The sequence below is a fragment of the Eleginops maclovinus genome, chromosome 7 (assembly GCF_036324505.1).
Source record: "Eleginops maclovinus isolate JMC-PN-2008 ecotype Puerto Natales chromosome 7, JC_Emac_rtc_rv5, whole genome shotgun sequence".
NCBI classification, from domain to species: domain Eukaryota; kingdom Metazoa; phylum Chordata; class Actinopteri; order Perciformes; family Eleginopidae; genus Eleginops; species Eleginops maclovinus.
Window position 1 is genome coordinate 15,961,525 of NC_086355.1, and position 25,012 is coordinate 15,986,536.

Consider the following 25,012-nt stretch of genomic DNA (forward strand, 5'->3'; position numbering starts at 1 on the left):
AAGCTCTAGAAATGTTAAGGAGAACATTATTTTTCAAATACTGATATGGCCGTAGTTTGCTTTTGATAAAGAATCTTCATGTGATACATGAATAATATCGTTATGCATAGATATACTGTTTATAAACAGTTTAGACTTTACCTACTTTATAACCTATCTCTAATACAAAACAGTTAAAAGATTGTAACTATTCTGAAAAGAGAGGGATACAACATCTACAGTCTTCATATTTAAAAACAAGTACTCAGAAGCTAAATTGAGTTCAAGCAGAGTAAGACAGCTTAATTGGGTATCTTCATCACAGTATTAATGTGTGGGTTAATGCTATTGCTGTGTTCACTCATGCAACTACAGTACCATGGAAGTGTTTTCCCCTTGGCCCCAATGTTCTCCCCTTGGCCTCAATGTTCTCACAAAACGGGGAATTTTATACTAAAAATATTTGTCTGTGGTTTTAAATTCGCTTCAGTTAAAGCTGTAGAATACATTTTAAACTATCTTTTTAACATTGTTAAGTCTCTTTTTTTTGCTGATGTTGACTTTCTCGGACGGAAAGGACAAATGGAGCCGCTGGCAGATCATATCGGCTGTATTTTTGCATTATCGCTGTAAGTAGCCAAAAGGCCAAAATTAAAATCTGCTAGGTAGTCGATATGCTCTTTGCAAGTTGGTGTCAGCCAATAAGTATTTATTAGAGAGAGAAGCGTCACTCTGTATGACCATTCTTTGAGTTTTTAATTTTGTATTCAAAATATCCCATTATTACATTTCTGAATTATTTAGGCTTATGCACCTAGTGTATCTAAATTAGGGCCTCTAGTTCTTGCAGCAATTATCTCATGAAAGATGTGATCAGATGAGCATTTATTTATTGCTCACTGTGAATTATAATTCCAATGTTTAGGTTGTTTAGCTTTGAGCAAAGATCAATACTTAATTGTTAGTGATCATTTGCTCGCCAAGAGGTGATACAAATACTTTATTCTTTCTTTCTCTTTAATCATCTTTGTCTCTCAACCCATTATTGTACCTCTGTTGTCTTGTGCTTGCCTCCCTATGCCTCCTGATTCCCTCCACCCTCCCTAGTTTGGCCACACTTATGCCCTCTCCATCTCCCCTCATCTTACCCCTGCTGCATATTGACATCAATTCACTGGGAGGGAAAACTAGCTGGGTGTGCATTTGTTTGGTTTAAGATGAGCCGGCAAATGCTGGCAGAAGAGTTCTGCTCTACTAAATGCATGGCCAAAAGGAGTCTGACAGAGGGACACATAGAGAGACAGCAAGAGAAACAGACAGCGGCACAGGGAGAGGTTAAAGCCGGGAGTCCGTTTATTTCTTATGGGTAGACATGCAGTTACACAGTTTTACTAGTATTTAAGCAGTCAATCATGCAATAGCAAAGAAAGGCAGATAATCAGAAGTTATATATATTCAGACAGTCGGGCAGCCATTAAGACAGACCCTTATATTATGTTGTATAAATACAGACAGAGATAAGTGGCTCATAAGGCTTTCATTGTTCAATCTAGGCAAATTGTATAGACTGCTTAAAAAAATGTGTTTCATTAGAGGCTTTTCTGCAGTTGCATGATGAAGTAGTGAACTAATCAAATTAATGATTTGGTAAACTATGCAATCATAAATGAATCAGAGAGCAGGAAATCTGGTTTGGTGAAAAGAACTGTGGGATGTGCTCCTCTGGGATTTGACTAAGAACAGCGTGCTTAACGCACACACATTTCCAGGAAGAAGATCATACAAATTGATTTTTTTCCCGCTTATTTCTCTTTCTTACTCTACACATGTAAGTGCAGAAGGTGTTGTTCACTCTGTCTGTTCATACACACACATAGGCACGTTGTGCAGATACACATGCTATTGTACACATTCTCTTGCGCACGTGGCACTCCAAAAGAGCAGTGTGGTGGCCCAGTTAGAGGAAACCTGTCCAAGGTCACAGTGCTTTATCTCTACTAGGCTGTTTACTCCTGTCTGTCTCACTTGACTTGCATCAGAAAAATATATTACAGTGGCACTGGCAAATGTCTACTGTATTCCAAACCTGAACCTCTGCTCAAATTACAAGAATTGCATTATGTTGTATTAAAGCCTTTTGTGTCAAAATATTTGAATGTCTTTTTTTTTTCTAAAGATTACAAAAGCAAAGTTGATTACTATCAATAATATCTATCTGTAAAGTGTGGTTAGGTAACATCTGCAGAAAATGATGAACCACAAGAAGGACTCGCAAGTCTCTTATTCATTGTCCCATGATTTGCTGATTCTCTAAAGTATACTTGTCCATGTCTGGGATACAATCTTCCGGTGTCTTTCTGCTGTGACAGTGAGTGACAGAAATAATACACATCTGAATAAAACTTTTCGAGATACTTACAGATTCACATATTTTGTGAGAAATTGATCTTCTTTCACTACAAGAGCCTGACTCTTTCTATCAACAGTTGAACATCTTTCTCTGTCTCCCAGATTATGTGTGGTTGATTGAAACAGGATTTTTCTTTGGGGCTGTCTATATAGTCTTGTAATAGCTTTGTGCCTAGCAGAGCAATCGCAGTGCTCCATCAAGCTCTGACACATCCATTTGTCCCACTCTCTGTGGTCTGATAGAAAACCAAGGGAAGATGCGCACACGGACACACGGACTCAAACGCATACACTGAGATTTAACTCCCAGTCTGTAGTACATATGGTTTATTGTCTGGTCTTTTTGGGTCAAAATAGAACAAAATTCAGCTTCACCTGTTGTTTTGTTTGAACATGGATACATCATTGAGCGTCTGAAAGGGCTATTGAAGAAAATCCATTCAGACACTTACCATGGCAAAAGATATGTTCTGAACAGAGATTATTTAAGGCATAATTGAAATTGTATACGTGTCAAATGGATTAATTGAAGAGACACTTTAGTGGGAAATGCGAGAAAGCAGTATTATTTAGGTCATGTGTAAATGTTATACACATACAGTATCATTGAAATCTCTCTTTTTTCACATAAAAAATGAGGGAATTCATAAAGGATTCAAATAAAGGAGAAAAGTGTGAGGTTTTCAAACAATGTATGAATAATAAGACACAACTGTGTGAAATCACAAAAGTTTGACACAGGCATTACGGTAGACGTTTGAAAAATGATCACATTCATTACGCAATAAAATGAAGTGACATGCATGCTGCCTGTTTGAAGAAAATGGCACTGTTGCACATCATGCCATTAAATGTGAATGATTGTGGTTATCTTGGAATAACAATTCATTTTTGGCCAATTTTGTTGTTTTTGCCTTCAGATATTTTTGGCCATTTTATGTCTTTTAAAGACATAAGAGACAGGAGACGAAAAGGGGGAGATAGGTCGTGAAAAATCAACAAAGCTCCTTGCTTGACCCAAACCTATTTATTGTTGTGGCCTTAACCCCTATGTCATCAGGGCACCCCTTCATCACTGCTTTAATCTCACAGAGCTATGAATTGTAGGTTTTTTTCTGTGTGTTTGATTTTGTTTCAAGCTTGTCTTGTGTCACAAAAACATAAAGTTATTCAAAGCTGTCTTTTTCTTTTGCATTCAGAAAACAGACATGATTGAATTTAAGTTAACACTATAAATATATTTTATAAACCATTATATCACAGCCGTCACTATGTGATCATGCCCCTGGTCATTAGCTCTGACCAATCAGAAGCCAGTTAGTCAGTGATACTGTTTATACAGCGAAGCAATCGTGTTTAATCTTACAGAAAAGCCCTTTTTTGACCCAGGGAAATCTCTGGATTACCCTATATTTACCGCTCACCACCTATAATCACACACAGAGACAGTACCCTCATGTATCAATTTTCGCTCTTAGAGATAATAAACTGATAATCTGCCCCAAGTACGTGACATCTCCCGCCCTTCAGTCACTCACCATCTCCCCCACCTCTTTAGAGATGTATTGTTGCTTCTCAGCAGGAGTTCATACAGTAAACATGACAACCGTCCATCTTTATACATCTGGCTGGGGAAGGTCACATACTGTCCCGCTGAAAATTGTAATTGTTTCTTGACATTTTCAAAAAGACTGACGGTTAAAGTGGGTTCAAGTGATTTGCATCAACAAATAGTTAGTGTGTACTGTAGTCCCATGAACGTGCTATATTCCTTGGTCTGCAGATTCACATGATGATAAGGGCTTGTTTCTCTAGGTAGCTGAGTAGTTTACATGTTTCTATGTAAAACTGCGGTAGGATAAAACACAATCTTGCATTTCAGCTCCTTCAATCTGACTATAAATCACACCTTCGCCCACCAAACCCCCTCAATCCCAATTCAAACCAGTGGAGGGTATGGATGGATCAGAGTTCTGCCGCATGTTGAAACAAAATGCTGCGGCAGAAGATTGATCACAGCACTGCAGGACAAAACCACCTTCTTTCTCGCTCCCTTCTTCTACCTTTCAACCTCAGTATCAACTTGCTAAATCGCTAAATCTTAACGATGGTGAAGTCCCTGCATCGAATATCATACTGTATGTCTCCAAGGCTTCCAAACCCACTCCCATCTGGGGAGAAAGTGAAGACAGATCACTGGCAAATATATATTGTTATCCAGACGTGCAAAAGGCCCACCACCTAAAGCAAAACGCAAAATGTAAAGTCTGTCAATGTTGGCTGCTTATTGTAGTTGTTTTGTGTCTTTTTCTGTTAATTCTGTCTCTTTGTAGTCATTTAATATCACTTTGTGTTTGTGTTAAGCATCTTTGTAGTTGTTTTGTGTTGCTTTTTTGGTCATTTTGTCTCTCTCTTTACAGTCGCTTTATGTTTTTTGTGGTCCTTGAGAGTCTCTCTGGTTGGTAAGTGTCTCTATGAATGACATTTTGTTGAAAAGCACTGAAAATGACTGTGCCTGTAAGCCTGTTGGCTGTTTGTTTAATAGTATGTTTATACTTCAGTGTATAGTACTGCTGTTTTATATGAGACAATATACATTTCATTCAAAGTTACAATTCTCTGCATGTTGATGCTTCTCATTATGTATTCTTCACCTCCTTAGGTAGAGTTAGACAGAAAACAGGGTCACTTGGCTGATATTCATCCCCTGAAGCCCAACAGCATATCCTTGTTGTCTTTCTTTACAAGCAGAGCCAGACGAATAAGAAGGGAGATATTTTCTTATTTTCTTCTCAGCTCTGAAGTCTAAATTCAGTCTTGAACTCAGATCCAACATGGGACGTTATATGGGGGCGTTAGGGGTTAGAAGATGGGTCCATGTAGAGAGATTTTGTTTCAGCGGAGATGAATGTTTTGTCTGGCAAGCTCTCTAAAATGCACTTAACATTTTATACAAATTTGGCAGATGCTGAAAGCTGTGCCTCACCACACACTTTCTCTGCCTATCTCTTAGCTGCTCCCTCTGTCCTAATTGATCGAGCAGGCCAGACAATCCCGTTCTGTCTGCACTCATTTCCAGTCAGGCTTGTTTAAGCATTACAGACTGGAGTCAGATGGCTTCTCTGAGGGAAGATGCCTCCTACTGTTACCAGACACAAGCGGGCAGACAGGAAGCCATGGGTGGAAAGACAGTAACACACTTCAAACCCAGAAAGCAAACCTAAAAGAATATCCCAAAAATCTGAGTTCTAATGGAGACTTAGAACAAATCTTGTATATGATCATTTAGATGTGAAAACAACTGTTTTAAGAATTTGGGTTCAGTTCATTTAGAGTCTTTAACTGAAACAAATTGTGTCATTTTAAAGGCCACAGTTGCCAGTGTGTTGGAGTGGAATAATTGATACTTTAATGATCATTATAAAAAGTTTAATTGTTTTGTTTATACTGTTTTATAGAGGTGTTGATTTGACTGTATGGTCAGTTCTGAGGCTGCAGTACATGGTGCTGTTGAACCTCAATGGAACATAGATGATTATAGGTGATTGTATATTGGCCACCCAATTTATTTTAATGGCTGTAAGCAAATAAATGCTCTTTTTTTTCTGATGAGGACAGTCATAATTTCCACAGCTAGAAAAGTTTAATTATCAGGAACATGTATTTACGCATATTTCAAAAAGAGAAGTTAACTACCAATATGGTCAACACATCTAAATACCTGTTAGTTGTTTCATTTAATATTTTGGACCTTCTTTGGAATTGCAATGCGGCAATCACTGTTTGTAAACTGAATCCTACCAATTTAAGCTAACAGTAATCCAAATGCTTACCTTCACCTTCAATCTTTATCCTAAAACATCCCTTGAATCCTCTTTTGAGTAATTTCCTTATACACTGTTTCACAAAGCTCAGAATTCACCTTTTCTTTACCTCGTCTCTGCTTTGTCTTACTGTCTTGTGCTTCGTTGCTGTATATCTATCCCTTTCCCGGTTCTCTTTATCTTGCTCCCCTTTCAATCGTTTCCTCTCTCGCTCTCGCTCTCGCTCTCGCTCGCTCTCGCTCTCTCTCTCTCTCTCTCTCTCTCTCTCTCTCCTGCCTCTCATCCTTTCTCTCAGCCTCTTCTTAACTGAGAGCAGCAGACTGTGAAAACAGGCGAGGGGCAATGTGTCATGGATGTGTTTGTGTGTGTTTCATCCTGTATATCTGCTTAGGGAGGACCGTATAATTAACGAAAAGAGACATCAGAAAAGGAAGTGGTAGTTATGATGTTTCTGTGCAGGTATTTTATTTTGTATGTTTAATCATAGCTTGTCTTCTCATAATACTGCTGCCTTAAGGTGCATTTTGAGATACTAATTAAAGAGATTTGTGTAGGAAATCAAATAGCTGCTGTGACAAAGCTTGGTTTGACCCAGTGTTGTGCTGCTTATATCAAATAAAAATAATAATATTTATATATGACAAGATGCTGCAAAGACCTACTGAACAGGAATCCTCTAAACTGATGTGTTGCCATATTACAATTTTGCAAAAAGAGAACAGATCATACATGTACTAAAAGTCAATTCTCTTTGCCATTATGTTGTCTCATTCAGATGGCTGAAACAATACTGAATGGCAGCATAATATTACTGTGCCTCAATCAATACTATATTGTTTTAGCGATACAGATTTCTTGCTGTCAAAACCAATACTGACAATTTAGATATAACGGAATTGGGATGACCTTTTCAAATACCAGCTTTTCCTTTATCGTTGACTGCAGTGTTTGGTAAAGTTAATACCAGTAGGACCCCTTCTTTGAGTTTGTAGCAACTTTTAAAAAATAATAGCTTTTAATACAAATTACAGAGCTGGGAATGTCAGAAAAACCTAATTTTGTCAAATTTTAAGCATTGTACCATTTATGATTTGTGCCAACTCTGCTTGTTTGGAGTATAAGACAACTCGACACTGAATCCATGTTCTCGGTAGTCTCTATTAGTGTGTGTCAGTGCAGCATGCTTTCCTCTACTTGGGTGACCTGGTCTTATCTAAACTGTCTATGGTTGCACCCTGCTTATTTATCCACCGGCAAAGTGTGTGTGTGTGTGTGTGTGTGTGTGTGTGTGTGTGTGTGTGTGTGTGTGTGTGTGTGTGTGTGTGTGTGTGTGTGTGTGTGTGTGTGTGTGTGTGTGTGTGTGTGTGTGTGTGTGTGTGTGTGTGTGTGTGTGTGTGTGTGTGTGTGTGTGTGTCCGTGTGTCCGTGTGTCCGTGTGTCCGCTGTGTGCAGCCGTCACTGTGATCTCACATCAGTCAGAGGCTGCTGAGCCACATATTGACATTCCATGCTGCCTGCCTGCCTCTCTGGCAAAAATAGATATGTAAAACCACAAGCTCTTTTCCCCTCGTTTTTTCCCACGCACAGTTTGCCTGAGCCGGTGGGGGTGCGAAAAAAAGAAAAGGTCTCTGATCTGTGTCAGCTCAGAAGAGAAAGAGTCATCGTGTGTGGAGGGGAATGACATATCACCGTTTAGGCAAATGAGATAAAGGAAAAGGTTGAAGGGAGACAAGGTTCATGCCCTTAGCCGGCGTTGATCCTGCAGGTAGATGGCTTTACTGGCGTGAGGGTTTGATGTTGCTGATAAACAATATTTAGTATAATTGGTATATATACAATGGAGATAGTTTATGTTAGATAAAGTAATGTTACTTGCGACCTTACAGTTTTCATGTGGAAAATTCTGGGGACTCAGATGTCTTTTGTTAGCTCGAGGGTTGAATTGTTTATTCCAAGACGTTATAGGAAAAAAGACATCACACAAAATCGAATCATGCATAACAGCAATCCTACCTGACTATTCCTCAAACGATTATATTTAATGTCTTATATGCTCTATTTAAGACATTAAATTCATATCACTTGTGATTAAAACACTTTTTTTGTTGATTATGAAGTGTAGTAAATTTTGATCTCTTTCATGCTGATTTGACAGTTTAACAACACAAATAAAAGCTAAGGTGATTATGTATGCTAACAGAAGAAGGCACTGCTGCATGGCTCCGGTACCTGATGACGATGCTGAATGAAAAATTAATTTACTACACTTCATAATTAGGGAAACATGAATATGTCTACTAAAAATGATTGTCAATACATCTAATAGATGTCAATACATTTCACTCGAAACTACAATGTCAACCTTTTAGTGTTAATGCAGTGCATCACCAAGTTCAGCCAATATCAGCCTCTTTGGTATAACCCTGAACTAGTCACTAACTACTGAAATGATCATGCCATGCAGGTTATGCAACACATTTCCTTATATGACCATAGCTGTGGAAGGTCACAGAGGAGAACAGCAGCCCCAGGGGAATCTTTTATTAAAAGTCCAGCTGAGGCTGATGGAAACGTTTTATTGAAAGACAGCCTCTTTAGCATAAAGAAATATGGCTTGCTCACCCATAGATTTCCTTTTTTTAATTCTATAACATTTTTAAGTTAGAGCTTTGCATCCATTACTGCCAGTCTTGATTGATTTAAATGCAACAGCAAGAGGAGCCGATTGTCAAACCTCAGATTGAGGAGGAACAATGCGGTTTTCTTCCTGGTCGTGGAACGACGGACCAGCTTTTCACTCTCGCAAGGATCCTGGAAGGGGCCTGGGAGTATGCTTATCCAGTCTACATGTACTTTGTGGATTTGGAGAAGGCGTATGACCGGGTTCCGAGGGAGATGCTGTGGGAGGTGCTGCGGGAGTATGGGGTGAGGGGGTCTCTACTCAGGGCCATCCAATCTCTGTACTCCCAGAGCGAGAGCTGTGTCCGGGTCCTCGGTAGCACGTCGGACCGATTTCCGGTGAGGGTTGGCCTCCGGCAGGGCTGCGCTTTGTCACCAATCTTGTTTGTGATATTCATGGACAGGATGTCGAGGCGCAGTCGTGGTGGAGGGGGTCTGCTGTTCGGTGGGCTAAGGATTGCACCACTGCTTTTTGCAGATGATGTGGTCCTAATGGCTTCATCGGTCTGCGACCTTCAGCACTCACTGGATCGGTTCGTGGCCGAGTGTGAAGCGGCTGGGATGAGGATCAGCACCTCCAAATCTGAGGCCATGGTTCTCAGCAGGAAACCGATGGACTGTCTCCTCCAGGTAGGGAATGAAGCCTTACCCCAAGTGAAGGAGTTCAAGTATCTCGGGGTCTTGTTCTCGAGTGAGGGAACAATGGAGCGTGAGATGGGCCGGAGAATCGGAGCAGCGGGAGCAGTACTGCAGTCGCTTTACCGCACCGTTGTGACGAAAAGAGAGCTGAGCCAGAAGGCAAAGCTCTCTGTCTACCAGGCCTTTTCGTTCCTACCCTCACCAATGGTCATGAAGGATGGGTCATGACCGAAAGACCGAGATCGCGGATACAAGCGGCCGAAATGGGATATCTCCGCAGGGTGGCTGACATCTCCCTTAGGGATAAGGTGAGAAGTTCATGCCACCCAGGCGCCTCCCTAGGGAGGTGTTCCAGGCACGTCCAGCTGGGAAGAGACCGAGGGGTAGACCTAGGACCAGGTGGAGGGATTATATCTCTTTGCTGGCCTGGGAGCGTCTTGGAATCCCCCAGTCAGAGCTGGTTGATGTGGCCAGGGAAAGAGAAGTTTGGGTCTCTCTGCTGGAGCTGTTACCTCCGCGACCCTGATGGAAAAGCGGGAGAAGATGGATGGATGGATGGATGGAGCAAGAGGAGCAATCTATGGCTGCCACACGTGCATGATAGATTGTGACCCTCTCACTGTAATGGTCATTATACGAAGCTAAATGGCATAAATGTTTTACAGCAACAGCTCATGCTAAATTAAATAAAATACAAAACAAAGACATAAGCATTTAACAGGGCTAAACAAGTTGAATCTCACAGCATGGTGCTCTGGCAGAAGTGTCTTATTTCCATATAAGGTGACACATTTATTTTATTATTTCCATCATAACAAAGACATTTTTCATCAGCCACTGTCTATTTTAGGTTAACATACATGTGACTTCTCAAGACAAATTCATTTTGTATAGATAAACTCTGTCATGCTGCAATCAATAAAATCTTGATGAATGGCCCTGATCATCGCGCTGGGCTGTGGACCTGTTGTCACATACTGTATCAGGCTCAGGCTCTCTGGCCTTTCTTCTCTTCCCTGTTATTTCAAGTTGTTGGCTTGAGGTTGAGTTTAGGTCCAGATACAAGACATTAAGATATTCTCTTCTTTCTTCAGTACCCTGCCTTAACGTAATATCTTCTCTTTCAGCTCAAATTAGTGTAGACAAGCATTATCTTTCAGAGAAGAAGTGCACATAGACATTTTGACATTTTTATTTTAGAACTGCAAACTTGTAGACTCTATTTTGGCCTTATGCCGTCACTGTCTTGGTTTCTTGTATAAATGAAACATAAGATCACAAAGCTAAGACAATTATAATGTAACAATTATGATATGAAAACCTAGTGTTAAAGGTATAGGAGGAAAACACCCAAACAGAACATCGGTCGGTCAATAACAAGCTAGTCCTAAAGCATACGCTGCTTACTGGTTTATATTCATTTTAAGATGGACCACCTTTTGCAAAATGAATATCATTATCGTTATTAAAACATAATCTGGACAGGAACAAATCAACTGGGGTATAAATAAATCAAGAGGTATAGCTTTTTGTAGACTGCACAAAAGGACCTCTTTAGCAACTAATTGAGTTTCCCCCTGCTGGACATTAGACACAATGCAAGGGTTCAATAAAGTATTAAAAGCTTGGTTTCCCCTTCATTGACACTTATTTGTGGCATGTTCATCAACATCCAGCTAGGCAGTCATTTCGAATACGCCTGATGATGAAAGTGTTTTTTGGTTAAATTATTATGGTGTCAATGTCTGACCAAAGAAATCGTTCTAGTGAAGTGGGAGGTAATATACTCAACAGTTTGTTAAATCTGCAGTTATGCCTGAGGTCCTGCAAACACTTAAATGAAGAGTCTTACTTTCATTACCTTGTTGTCATTAATTTTCTATCGTCTTTAAATCATGACCAGAATACAACTTTTTTTTTTTAGCTCCAGCTAAAATGTCACGCAGGTCGAACTCTATCTTCAGTGCCCTGCGGTTTCTTCGAAGGATGACTGAGGCCATGACCAACAGGGTGTCACATTGTGAGAGCACCACAGGGATGACTGATGGGTGTGGGTGCTGAAGCTCCACCCTGCTGGCTACCCATCCACTGTGATGGATGCAGGAATGAGAGAAGGACAGGGTCTTTGGATTTCATTTGCTCACCGCTCACTTGTTCCTATTGATTTAGGGTTGTGCTGGTGACGGCTGGTTGGGATGCTGTGTGTGTGTGTGTGTGTGTGTGTGTGTGTGTGTAAGAGTAATGTGGGTTGCATCTTACTGGTTTTTTAATTAAAGAATCAATCCCTTAAGAGCAGTGACAAACAACCAGGAGAAAAGCTTTATCAGAATGCATCCAATTTACAAGAAAAAAGATGAGCAGCATGTTCTGGTACAACAACATCAACTGATAAATAAACACAGAACCCAGTTTACTTGATATGGGGGGCAGAGCACATTGCAATATGTTTGGATGATAAATGTGTGTTGCTGCCTTTTTTGCTGTAAGATTCATTCATTTGTTTGGCCGAATGTTCCCATATGGTAATTAGTAGTTATTTGTGCTACATGTGCCAAAAACTACCTGTGGATTGTTGGTAAATCATGAAGTTCCCTGAGACAAATTAAACACCATGCATGAATTATAAAATAACAACTTTTAATATTTTTCCACTGCCCATTTCAATCACACTCGTCTTTTCAGGAGCGCTTTTTATTTTATTTATTATTTTCAACAAAAGAAAAACTATTTTGTACAATTGTTCGGTGGGAGTGTTTCCTGGACCAAAAACAAGTTTGGATGAGGTGCTCTTTGGAAAAATGAACATGTAGACATAAAAAAGTAAATCTCTGTCTTTCAAAAACAATTCAAAAACTTTATTGTAAGAGAATATTGTGTCCTGCTAGACCTAAAAACATTCTCTGACGCCTTTCTGCATTGAGTTTCAGAGTGACTCCTTGCTAAATACTTTTTATTTGATTAAAAGTAGAGAGAGAGCTTTGGATTTCTCTTAATATTTCAGTGTCAAATCAGTACATGAAGCTGCAGAATCACTCGATTTCAGGTAGAAAAAGAGATCAACAAATCACACACAAAGAGCAATATTGGTTCTCTATAGTTTGTCCAATTGGGAATCATTTGTATTCCATCATCATGTCAGAAATCTGGCTTTCAGCATATCACCAACTGCATTTTGTAACATTGTGTGTTAAGAGTACTGTTAAACTGTAAAATGTATTTCTGTTATACCCTTCAGATTTGAAAGCACTTTAGTCAGAGACGCAAACGTTAATGAATCAACCATAAATGGTAAATGATTAAATGGTAAAAGTTGGCAGAAAAGGCTTGGCTCTCTAAGGCTGAGCTCTTAAAGTAGAGTAATGATGTGCTGTACTGCACATCTGCATGAATGTGATTTGATAGTTGATTAAAGTTACTAATCAGCTGATCCCCAAAGAGTTGTGAATGAACCAGTGATTGTGAAGCATGCATGAAATGGATGATACCTGTCAGCCTTTGTAAAGCCAGTCTCAGTGCACTGAACTAGGCTCCATCTGGCGTCTGGGTCTAAATGATAACGATAGATTTATTTTTTGCAATATTCAAGTCACAGGGTAGCGTGCTCTCTGACTTTAGGCGTTGTTTGTATATTGTCTTCTTCCTGCACCCCATCATCAAACCTTTACCATTATAACATGTGTTCAGTAGTATTTCTGATTATAGATCAATTATAAATAGCAGCTACTGTGTGTGTGCGTGTGACCTTGTTTTGAACTTATACTTTAAATATAAAGCCAATCTAATCATAAATCTGACTTTTTTAAGGAAAGTCTTTCATTTTCTTTTATTTTACACCTACCTGACAATACTGACCTTTAAACAGCAAAAAGACATATAAAATATAATAAAGAGAAAGTGACTAAAAGGAGCTAAACTTAAAATGGACAGTACTGGTTATGAATGAAAGATGAGTACTTCCACCATGAGGCTGTCATTAGGAAAATAGTGTGTTAATTTAATTTCGCTAAGGTGGCAATACAAAGGATTTATGACGTGTTCAGTATTGTTATGCAGGTTCTGTCCAGTGTCAAGGCCTGCCAATACTCGTTATTGGCAAGCCTTTAGTAATTGAATTGGAAATCCTAAAGTACACAGTGAAAATCTATTTCCATAATTCTCCAATCAAAGGATTGATTGCCTTGTTTGCGCTGTTAGACGGAATGATTTGCCAGATATTGACTAAATCCCCCAAGTTAATCCCCACATGTCCCTAATGAGCCCTCTATAGACCAACTTCTGACACATAGAGACACACACACACACCTTATACACACTTGCAAACAAACCTTTGAGTCAAAATAAAAAAAACACTTCCCTAACAGTCAAAATCCTAGCCAGTCATTATTAATATTCATGAGTCATACCAAATACGAGAATAGTATATTTCATTTTTCATTACCACTTGTTTTTCTCACCTCCTTTCACTCAGTTCAAGTTGTTTTACTTTCGTCTCATTTTCTGTTCCTTTCTCATGAAGTCAAAGAGCTGACACCATGTTCCCTAGTGAGCAAAGACTCCATCCATCTCCCTCATCCCTGTTGTGGAGGTGTTTCATCCATCACAGAGGGAGGCTCTGGGATTAAATAAAAATCTCTCAATCCAAGTGTCAGTGGCATCACACACACTCTCCCACATACACACTTAAGCCATATGCCTGTGTGTGTGTAAGACCCAAAGTGTATGAGGAAGACCGAGAAGTCATCAGGTAGAAAGAATGAGACAAACAGGAGAGTCATGGGGTCTGAGGGGAGAAAAGGGGATGAAAAATAGAGTATAAGATTAGATAGAGAAAACAAAAGAAGCACACTCAGAGAAAATACACTGGAATGATACAACAGAGACACAAGAAAAAGAGATAGAGTTGTAGCAAACTTTTAAAACAAAATATAAGAATGACCCTAATGCTGGGTGTTTAAGAACTCACACTGGCATGTGTAAAGAAATAATGTATAGATTTAAAGAATACTGTCTCAGTGTAATTTGTGGAGCAAAATGGCAAAGTTGTATCTTTTATTTGACACACTGCCATGTGATATACTGTAATGTAATACTAAATCCCCCGGCTGTGTGATGTTTAATGACAAAAGTAAAAACACATCTAAAGAATTCATTGTTGCATACACTGTAAATCTGAAATTCCTCACTTCATGTTGATGAAGTGTCAAACATGATATTTAAGGTGTAGATGGTTTCATTCCTTGTGAAACAACTTGTATTGTGCAGCAATGCGAAAAGGAGTTGCATTTCATTGATATAAATGTTTTGTCTAGAATGTTTAGTTTGGAGGAGGATATGAAAACAAACAAAAAAAGGAAAGCTGGTTTAGGGTGTTTCGCATTTCCATTCTTTTCTTTAATTGAGAGTCTCTCCAGAGGTTGCTGAAAAACAAATCCTAGCCAAAACCTTGTAAACACTTTGTCCGACCACAGCAGTAAAATGTCCTGTTGCAAGTAAGGCATGAGGCTGCTGGACACTTTGTACTGTCCCTCAATCCTCCAGGGAAGAAATAAGAGGTTATAAATATGTATACAGATTTAGCCTCCTGTTGCCAAAATGAAACCCTGGGATTTCACTATAGTTTTCCTTGCCACCAACCACTGTGTGTGTGTGTGTGTGTGTCCGCGTGTCTCTGTGCTGTTCAAATCTGTAAAGATTTAAACATTCTCATACAACAAGCATGTGTCCTGCTGGTCCGACAGTAAATCTTTAAAAGCTCCATTCCTTAACCTGCCCAAATGGTTTCTGTCAGTAATATGATTTTGAAGTAATTATTTTACAGTAGGTCATAATACACTCTCATTCCCACAAAGGGGTATTTGACATTTAAATTGAATTTAATCATTGCATTTTTTTTGCAGTGGGGATTGTTCAGGATCACTGATGTTTAATTTTGATTGAGGGCGAGTGAAGTGGTTTATGACACTATTGTTAAAGTGCTATTCTCAATAGGGCTCCAGGTTTCACTGTTTTAATAAAAGGAGCTCACCTCCGGGCCAGTGGCCAGTAAAACGACTGGCTCTGTTTCATGTGAGCGAGAGAGATGGTCTATAAGGGCCTTGCTCTCAGGCTGCAATCAATCAGCCACATTTTCTGACTGTTTTTCAATTATGCATGCTCAGGCTGGATGGAAAGGTAGTGAGGAGGCCAGGCAGGGCTTCACTTTAAGTTTTCGAACTTTGAAGTAGAAGTTCACATTAAGATTACAAATCAGCAACACACACACAATGGAGTGGCTCAGGTCCTGTCAGGGTGGGTGATTTCAAAGGAATAGTGTCGCTGAAATGACCCTTTTTATTTTGTCGTCAATTAAGAGGAAATCAATTTCATTGCCTGTAAGACAATTTAGATACATTCAATTCCCATCAGTTGTAGAAGCAAAGCTGCAGAGTGACTTATTAAAATTGCTGACACCACATGCTTGACATTATCAGCTAGCTGGCATGATGTAAACTCCTGGAGGCTTTTAGATGTGAATAGTTTTTAGTTGGTGTTTCAAGCAGCAATATGTTCCTATAATGGTGGATTGTTTTCCCCCCTTGGGACAAATCACTCTGATATCTCTGCCTCTCTATCTTTGTCTCTGGCCACAGTTTATCTACAATGGCATAAGAGCTCATTCCATCGCTTCCTAACTTTATAATTATCTTGTACCTCCTGATAAAACACTCTGCAGCATATAGCGCTGAACATTCTTAACACATTTTATTTTTTATCTCCATCTCAACTTTGTTGTTAAAGAATAGTCTTACAGGAGTAGTGTCTTCAATCAGACAGATCAACTTCAATCCCTTCAGTACAGAAATATAGCAGCCATGATAAAATAAGATATCCTGAGAATACTTGAGGTTAAGTGTGACCTTACTCTGTGTTTGTGTGCACGTGTGTAAAGCCTTTTGTTCAGTTTCTAGCAGAACCAACAGTCACACACTTGCATACAAAGTCTTTGCTGTTACTCAGCTCTGTGACATGCACTGCTATTTGAGTGAGTGGGGCTCAATAGCTTGCTTGGTTGCCCTTTAGCAAGCATTGCAGGAACATAAAGTTTAAATAGACACTTAACATCACTCTTCACCTTTATGTCATTGATGCATAATAAACTAAATTGAACAAATCTAAACTTAAAGCATTTATTGTATTGGCCCTAAAAGGTGATCTTGAATCAATGATATTGATTCCCCATCCCTCAAAGCGATTGCAACAGCCTTTTTGTATGCAACATTTTATCACCAATCTCAGTTTGTCTGCGTCTTCATGAAAGACATGCTTGTACTTGTGTCCATACAAATTCATGATGACCTTTGTCAATTCCCAAGTCAAGTCTCCAATGTTAAATGTCAAGCATTTTCTTTTCAAACCAGGACAAGGTATTTGTTATATGTTTCCTCCTTCACATACCTCTGTAGGTCTAAAGCTGATAAGTGGTCAAATCAGATAGAAAAGGCGTGAATTGAATCACCACATTTAAAACTTTGTTCAAGTGCCATGGCCAGAAAAAGCTAAGCATCAGTATAATAAAAGACAATAACAGTTGAGGGAAAATAGAGCAATTATATGTACCCACAACCATTTTAAAATATTAATTTATATGAAAAAAACAACTATGACATCAGGCAGATGGAATAAAATGTTGGTAGATTTGTAAATGAGTAATATCAGAGATCAGCTGAACCTAAACATTGAATACAAGCTTGACATTTTACAAAAATTCTAATATTCAAGATCCATTTATATTTGTATGTTTTTATAGCATACAGTGGCACTGTAATGGAGACAAGTTTAGCTTATCTTTAGAGAATACTTTTTGATCCAAGCATTACATATTGACCTTATTTTACCTTAATGTACTGCAGTTTTCTGTATGCCCAACACATTTAATCGTTTATAGCCTCATGCATGATCGGCAATATCACATCTAATCAAAATCAATTTGTTTGACTGTAATGCGACAATTACACCTTGAGGGAAGAGCAGATTAAATCCTGTCGTCTTTGGATGATTGAATTAGAACATGTTATTAAAAAGGATAATGAGTATGTGAAAGCAAACATTAGGCTTTGATTACTACTCTAATGAAGAGGCAATATTAAGCTGAGTGCAAAATAGCACATTAAATGCACAAAGCTTATCAGGCAAAGTGTATTGGTAAATTAACCAGCAGCCCTACTACAACCCCCTGTACTGTATTTGCCTATAAAGTAGTTGTTTTCCAGCCATTAACTAAAATTTGAATGCCTTTCTCTGACCAGAATGGGGATGTGGTGTGTGGCTAAATGTGCCTATTTTGTGTGTGTGTGTGTGTGTGTGTGTGTGTGTGTGTGTGTGTGTGTGTGTGTGTGTGTGTGTGTGTGTGTGTGTGTGTGTGTGTGTGTGTGTGTGTGTGTGTGTGTGTGTGTGTGTGTGTGTGTGTGTGTGTGTGTGTGTGTGTGTGTGTGTGTGTGTGTGTGTGTGTGTGTGTGTGTGTGTGTGTGTGTTATAGTCAGTTCACTTTTAAAAACAAAATAATAGTGATGTCAATGTGTCTGTAATTAAAAGTTCCATTCATTTCAGTCTTTACTTTACTCTTGCATCATTTGGTTGTCTCTCTGAAGACATGTTGATTATAATGATTGCCTCATACCAGGAGACATTATTGGGTCACATGTAATAGTTGTGTATACAGTATATATTTTTTAAACAAATCACCAACCACACCACAAGCTAAATGTTTGGTATAACAGTCCTAAAATAAAGCACACACAAAGGCAAATACTCCAGCTTGTGGAGGGTCTGATGCTGCACTGTAAGCAAAGTGATTTGAGAGCCCTTTTTCCCAGGCAGGTAATTTGATTCTTAGAGGTCGATGTTGGCTGGTTTTGGGGGTCGCCCATGTAGCGATTCCCCTTTCTAATAAAACCAGAGAGCCGTATGGGAGGCTCAAAAACCCCATTAACTTCTCTCCCATCAACATTGGGACAGGTAACCTCATGACCCTGCAAAGCTGCCATACGCCCCCATCATGTGAGCTGGGAGTTGCAGAGCTAATGACTAAGTCAGACATTATTTTAGGCGAACATCTGAAGTGATAAGGGAAAAAGAGATTGTTAATTTGTCAATTGTTTCCTTCCAGTGTTGAGGATAACGTTTTGTGAGCAAAATGGCTTGACAATTAGCCAAGATGTTCCTTATTATATTTAAATACAAATGCTCTTTCTAATTTTATTGACAACAGATTACTTCCACTGTATTTAGAAATAATAATAATAATAATAATAATAATAATAATAATAATAATAATAATAATAATAATAATAATAATAATAATAATAATAATAATAATAATATATGCTGAATGTATTTGGAGCAATTTGAAATCAAAATGTATTGTCCATAGGTCTATTCTTGTACAAAAGTAAGGATTAAGTGGTGGAAGGAGAACAGATTCAGATTAAATAATGAATTGCTATCCTTTGTGTTTCTTTCTTCCCCTCTTCTGTCCTCTTTCTACCCCCACCCCTTTATTATCTCCTGTATAGTGGGATGCCATCACAGAGATGGACGAGCACAACCGGCCCATCCATACTTTCCAAGTGTGCAATGTGATGGAGACCAACCAGAACAATTGGCTGCGCTCCAACTGGATTTCACGACAGGCGGCACAAAAGATCTACGTGGAGCTTCGCTTCACCCTGCGTGATTGCAACTCCATCCCTTGGGTATCTGGCACCTGCAAGGAGACCTTCAACCTCTTCTACCATGAGACTGATGAGGCTCACGGTGTCAAATTCAAGCCCCCACAGTACACCAAGATCGACACCATTGCTGCTGATGAGAGCTTCACTCAGATGGACCTCGGAGATCGCATCCTCAAGCTCAACACTGAAGTGCGTGAGGTGGGACCCATGACCAGGAAGGGCTTCTATCTAGCATTTCAGGACATTGGAGCCTGCATTGCGCTTGTTTCAGTGAGGATTTACTATAAGAAATGTCCGTTCACGCTAAGAAACCTGGCCTCATTTCCGGACACAGTGCCTCGTGTGGACTCCTCCTCTTTGGTTGAAGTGAGGGGGGCTTGTATTGACCACGCTGAAGAAAGAGACACACCCAAACTGTTCTGTGGAGCTGATGGAGACTGGCTGGTCCCCCTGGGAAGATGTGTCTGCAGTGTTGCCTATGAGGAATTTGATGGCTCTTGTTCTGGTGAGTTTTTTAAACTTTCTTTGTGTTTTATTTTGCATTTTACTCATCCATGCTATTGTTGCCATACTGAGAAAAAAGTACATTTGTAACTGAAACTGGCTCTGGTTTAGTGTGGAGCTTGTCGGTGATATGGTCCAAAGGTTTAGGTTTGTCAGAATACAAGCCTCTGACACAAGCAAGCCTTCATGGTTTGATAAATATGGGTAAACAAACAAGTGTTTTATTCATGCGAAACAAACTTTAAGACATAGTCAGGATTATAGTTTTTACCTTACATCAATGATGAATGCTTTTTTTCATTTAACGTTAACCACAAATCACATGAAGTCCTTCATTCAGAATGTATCAGTTGAAACTGAGGGTTCACTATTTGCTATTTAAAAACTAAGGTGTCATGCTACATCTTCCATTATACATTACGTATGTTTCATCCTTATGTTATTCAGTTTTCTGTGTATTTCCAAGTATTAATTTCATCTTTCATCAACATGATATGTCCTACAGTATAAAATAGTAACCTGACCAGGAAGACAGCCATTTATTTTGTGTACCTAACGTGGTGATGCATCAGCGAGTCAAATAGATAAGCAATGTACATGTTTCATTTCATTTACATTCACCTCATGCTTTTTTACAACGTGTGCAACAACTTTAAATCATACATTATATGTTAAAGGCTGTTTATCTTTCCACAAGCCTATATATTCCATACAACTGTGTATGGATTCTGCTGATGTGCTTTCATACATCAACCGTTAACAAAAGCAAGTTTATCTTTCATTTTCCCTCTTCATTCTCTCCTGCTCCTCATCACCCCTCCTTTATTTTTCCGTTATTGCCTGCTGCTAACTCTGGAGAATCAGATGAGATCTCATGTGAGGGGATTAGAGTGTTTTGGGCTGTAAGTGTTATGCTGGAGAGCTCCCCTGATTCTGTCTTGAGCGATATTAGTAAGTGTGTGTGTGTGTGTGTGTGTGTGTGTGTGTGTGTGTGTGTGTGTGTGCGCACGCATACACAGATGCATGCCTATAAATACATTTGTAATCTAAAATATCTTGTGCTTGGTCTCTCAGTTACCGTTATGCATTAGGAGTTTCTCATTTTGAAATACATTTTTGTTCTATGATATTCATTTGACTTTTGTTGGACATTTGTCTTCTTTTGTCTTGACCTTTTGGATACTGAGAGGATTCCAAACTGATAATTTTCCCAACGCTAAGATGCACTCAGTTGTAACTATGGTAATAGTCCAAAAAAGATAAGTGCAGTGGCTTGTTTTGATAACACACACATCTTAACAGTGTTACCGTGAAAATGAAATGCTTGAATGGTTGCTTTTGGGTTTATATGATTCTCCAAAACAAATAAAACGACCAACGTTTTGATCTTATTCATTCGTGCTGGTACATTTTGGTCAAAATGTTGCTTTTGAGATGCAAAAACTATAATCTTGAGTGTGTTTATGTAATTTACACAGAGCAGTGCTTTTGTCATACTGTGAAACATAGTGCTGTTATGTCAAACTTGTCCAGAAATCAGAAGTCTTCCTATAGGAATTGGTGCTGTGTGTATGATTTATATATATATACAGAGAAAAGGTATCTGTGTACATGATCGTGCAAGCATCTAGAAATGTTGTTGTGTATATCAGTGGTCCACCACCTGCTGTCCCAGGAGCTTCCTTGGTGTGACACATTACCTTGGCTGGCTTGGTTCCAGTTTGATCCCGAGTCCTCTGATACGAGCTTTGGGTTACCGCTGATAGCACCACTCACATGGAATGCTATAGTGCAAAAAAACATACCGTCATGAAGGCCCAACACAATTTCTGTTTAAGCCATGTAAAAGCCTGATGTCCATTCAACTGCTTTGTTTTTGTACACTATCTTTATTTTATGATGGATAAATCCGCAATCTACAAGCATCCAAATGTACTTACTGAAAACCAAACTACCAACAAGGGTTTCATTCACTGCCTAATCAGCTGGAGTTTGGGCGTTCTGTCATCCTGATAAATATACAGTATATGCCGTTAATTTACTAACAATGATTTTAACACCTGCAAGTGTTTTAAAATCTCAGTGTAAAATAAAAAAAAAAGATAATGTGGCAAGGGGCCAGATGGACACAGTATTTCATCTGTATTGGGCCGACACTTTTTTGAATTTAAAGACTGCTCCCTTTCTTAACTTTTGCCAAAATTAACTAGACAGACAATAGATGGTAGAATTAGCACACGATGGATGACGCAGTCCTATTTTGGTCCTTCCTACATAGCTCCAACAGCATCTTCAACCACAGCCTTGCTTAGCGCTGAAACTGATTTCAAGAATTTTCACTGCTCTTCTCCCACCATCCAGAACCAGATGTCCTTTTACAGTTGATTACGTTTCATCTTGTGGCACGGGCCGAAGCGGTTTCCCAGCTGCACTCACAGCTGCAGCGCAATCAACGGGCCAGGGGTTAAACTGCAGCTGTGATTAGAGCTGGACTGTACCAAAATTGTAACTTCATCCATTCGTCTCTTTTTAATATTTTTCATTATTTGTATTTATACTTTTCGGGTGATAAAAAATGTGGTTAATAAGAAGTTGGGGGTAAAAACAAACCTTTTTTTGCAATCCTGTTCTCTATCAGAGTGTAAATTTACATTTTAGCACCACATCAAACCATCACCACAGCACTCTGCAAGTGTTTTATAATGTTCAACATTTAAAAGACAGGAAAATGTATTTACCTTTAAACTGTCTTGGAAGTGTTTGTCATTTCTGATGCCATGTAGAACAATAAGCAACCACAACATGTTCACCTTTCAACATCCTTTTATGCCCTACAATAATGTGCCTTTCCTCTTTTCTCTTTTCTATCTTTCACCCTTTGCTCTCTAAGAAGCCGTTTTCACGGTTGGGTTAAGTTTAGCCCTTTAGGCGTTGTGCTGGCATTTTGCTGCAATGGCTGCCCTCAAATGCAGCCCTTGTTCATTGTTCCGGGATTCAAACAAGCGTTGTTATTAAAAGCCTCCGCACAAGGTACCACTGAAGCACCATGGGTATTGAAGGAGAAAAACTGAGGTGGCTGGCTAAGCTAATGCTTCAATTCCCAGTTTACAACTGATTTAAATGCTTCGGCTGCTTGAATAGGCTGGAAAGAAATTACCTTTGTGAATAATCTGTAATCTCTGTAAAATACCATTGTAAATAGGTTCACAATGTTTTTAAGCGCAACATTGACTTTTGTGCTCCTCATATCTGGTTGCTTATGTGTTATGTGATTTAATGTTCATGCAGCTCACTGTAAGTCACAGGTCAAAACAACGTAACTGTTAATGCATGTTAAATAGAAGAAATAATTGCTGTTTTCCATTCTGAGAGTGTTTGATAGCAGAGAGGCTAAATGTTGAGTAACCTTCCTTATTTTCACTCTTTAATTGCAGCAGATTCATGTGAATTTGGCAGGAGTATGAGCAGAGGTGTGGGCCAAAGTTCTCCTTATCACATTACTCTGTTCGGATCTCACAAATACTGCTGCAGATTATCTTGGAATTTAAATGATTTTCATTAAATAACACCGCACACCAAGCCAGAAAAAAACGTTTCAAATGTTTATTTATACACGAGAAAAGATGAGTGTGTGAAGTGTAAATTAAAGGCTTTAGCTCCACTGAGCGAGGAAAAAAGGCCATGCTCTCTACCTATAGCTAAAGCCAAATAATATTTTTCTCTAATTCAAACCCAGTGCTGAGGCCCACAATAGTACTTTCATCTCCAATCATTTCCTGGATGGAGTCAGTGTCAATGTGCTGCTGTAAGGCTGAAGTTAATCAAATCTATCAGCTAACAATAACCCCAATAACCCACATTTCAACTGGCATGCTCCTCCGTTTATAGACTCAGGCTGGCAACCTCTTCAGTTTAGTAAACATTTCTTGTTTTTTGTTGGAATTCACAAGGATTTTAATCTAAAAAAGTGTTAATGATACTCAAACATTAAGTATCTTATCTATTTATGTTTTTGTGAGTGGGCTTTTATCTTGATGGCTATGAATTTATGAGGATGCACACACATGTGCATGCGTTTATTGAAATAGACAGTATTGTCATGTTTACCCTTGATCATGCAACAACACAGCATTATTTTATGCTTTATATTAACTGTTTAGATGGAAGTAATGAATGAATGAATGAAAAGGACAAATGCAAAGGTGGAATGAATGCTCTTGTAATAACTGATTCTGTTTTAGAATGTAACCACATCCAATCAATGACCAGTGAGTGATGTTCAACATAGCCAACTCCAACACAGTATTTCCTGGGCCATCACAGTAATACCACGTGTCCGGGACTTTTGAATGGCCGTAAACTTTGGCAGACGAACACATGTAGACCCTTTTTCTTGGTAAAGTATTCTTGAAAATGTGTGTTTCCTTTTTTTATCTCACTTTCTCTTTCTCTCTTGCAATCATCGTTCTCTCTCTCTCTTTATTTCTCTCATGAACATGATGGATAGCTCTCGTGCTCCACATCTGACCCCTTGATGGTCACATTGCTTACTGGATAGTGGTGCTAAGGTACCTATGTTTAATAGAAGCAATCCATTGTTTTGGCCGATATGGACAAACACACACACACACACACACACACACACACACACACACACACACACACACACACACACACACACACACACACACACAATAACACTGCTAGAGCGCCATTTGGTCCCCCTTCTTTGCACCCTAATAATATTATGAAATAGTTTTTTGTGTTCTTTATCTTAAATTTGATTCACATAAACAAAGAACAAACATTTATAATATCACAGCTAATAGATATCTTTGCGGCAGTTTTTCTTTTTTGAGAACTTGTGCTGAGCTTCTGTTAATAGGGGTGACGCGATCGCCTTCAGTGTAGCTCATTCATTTATTTCAGGATGGATTGAGGACCATGAAATTTGGCTGTAAGGTTATATGACCGTATCATTTCTAATTGGTTCTCATTAATCAGTTAATTAGCACAGTGTCCATCGCATAGAGGTGAAATTAAGTACAGTTACTGCTAGCCTTCAGCCCATGCAGTGTGTATTGGGATTTAGAGCAATATTCAGTTGTTTTGTAATATATGAATTACTGATTTGATTTGTTGCATAAGATAAGTTAATGCAGTTTCAAATGTATAAACAATGTTTAATATATGCACATTCCCTCTAAAGAGAGGAAACTCTGAGAGAGGCAGACAAAGAGCAGCTTCTTTTTAAAGCTTCCAGCCCTTT

At 39.0% G+C, this 25,012-nt stretch overlaps 1 protein-coding gene across 1 annotated transcript in view; it reads left to right on the plus strand.

The window, feature by feature from the left end:
* The window catches only part of LOC134867385 (ephrin type-A receptor 6-like), a 135,823-nt gene that overhangs the window by 10,106 nt on the left and 100,705 nt on the right, over positions 1–25,012 (plus strand). The window contains exon 3 of the mRNA XM_063887922.1: positions 19,081–19,744. Within this exon, the coding sequence (XP_063743992.1) occupies positions 19,099–19,744 (646 nt within the window). The 5' untranslated portion in view covers positions 19,081–19,098. The remainder of the gene's footprint in view (positions 1–19,080; positions 19,745–25,012) is intronic.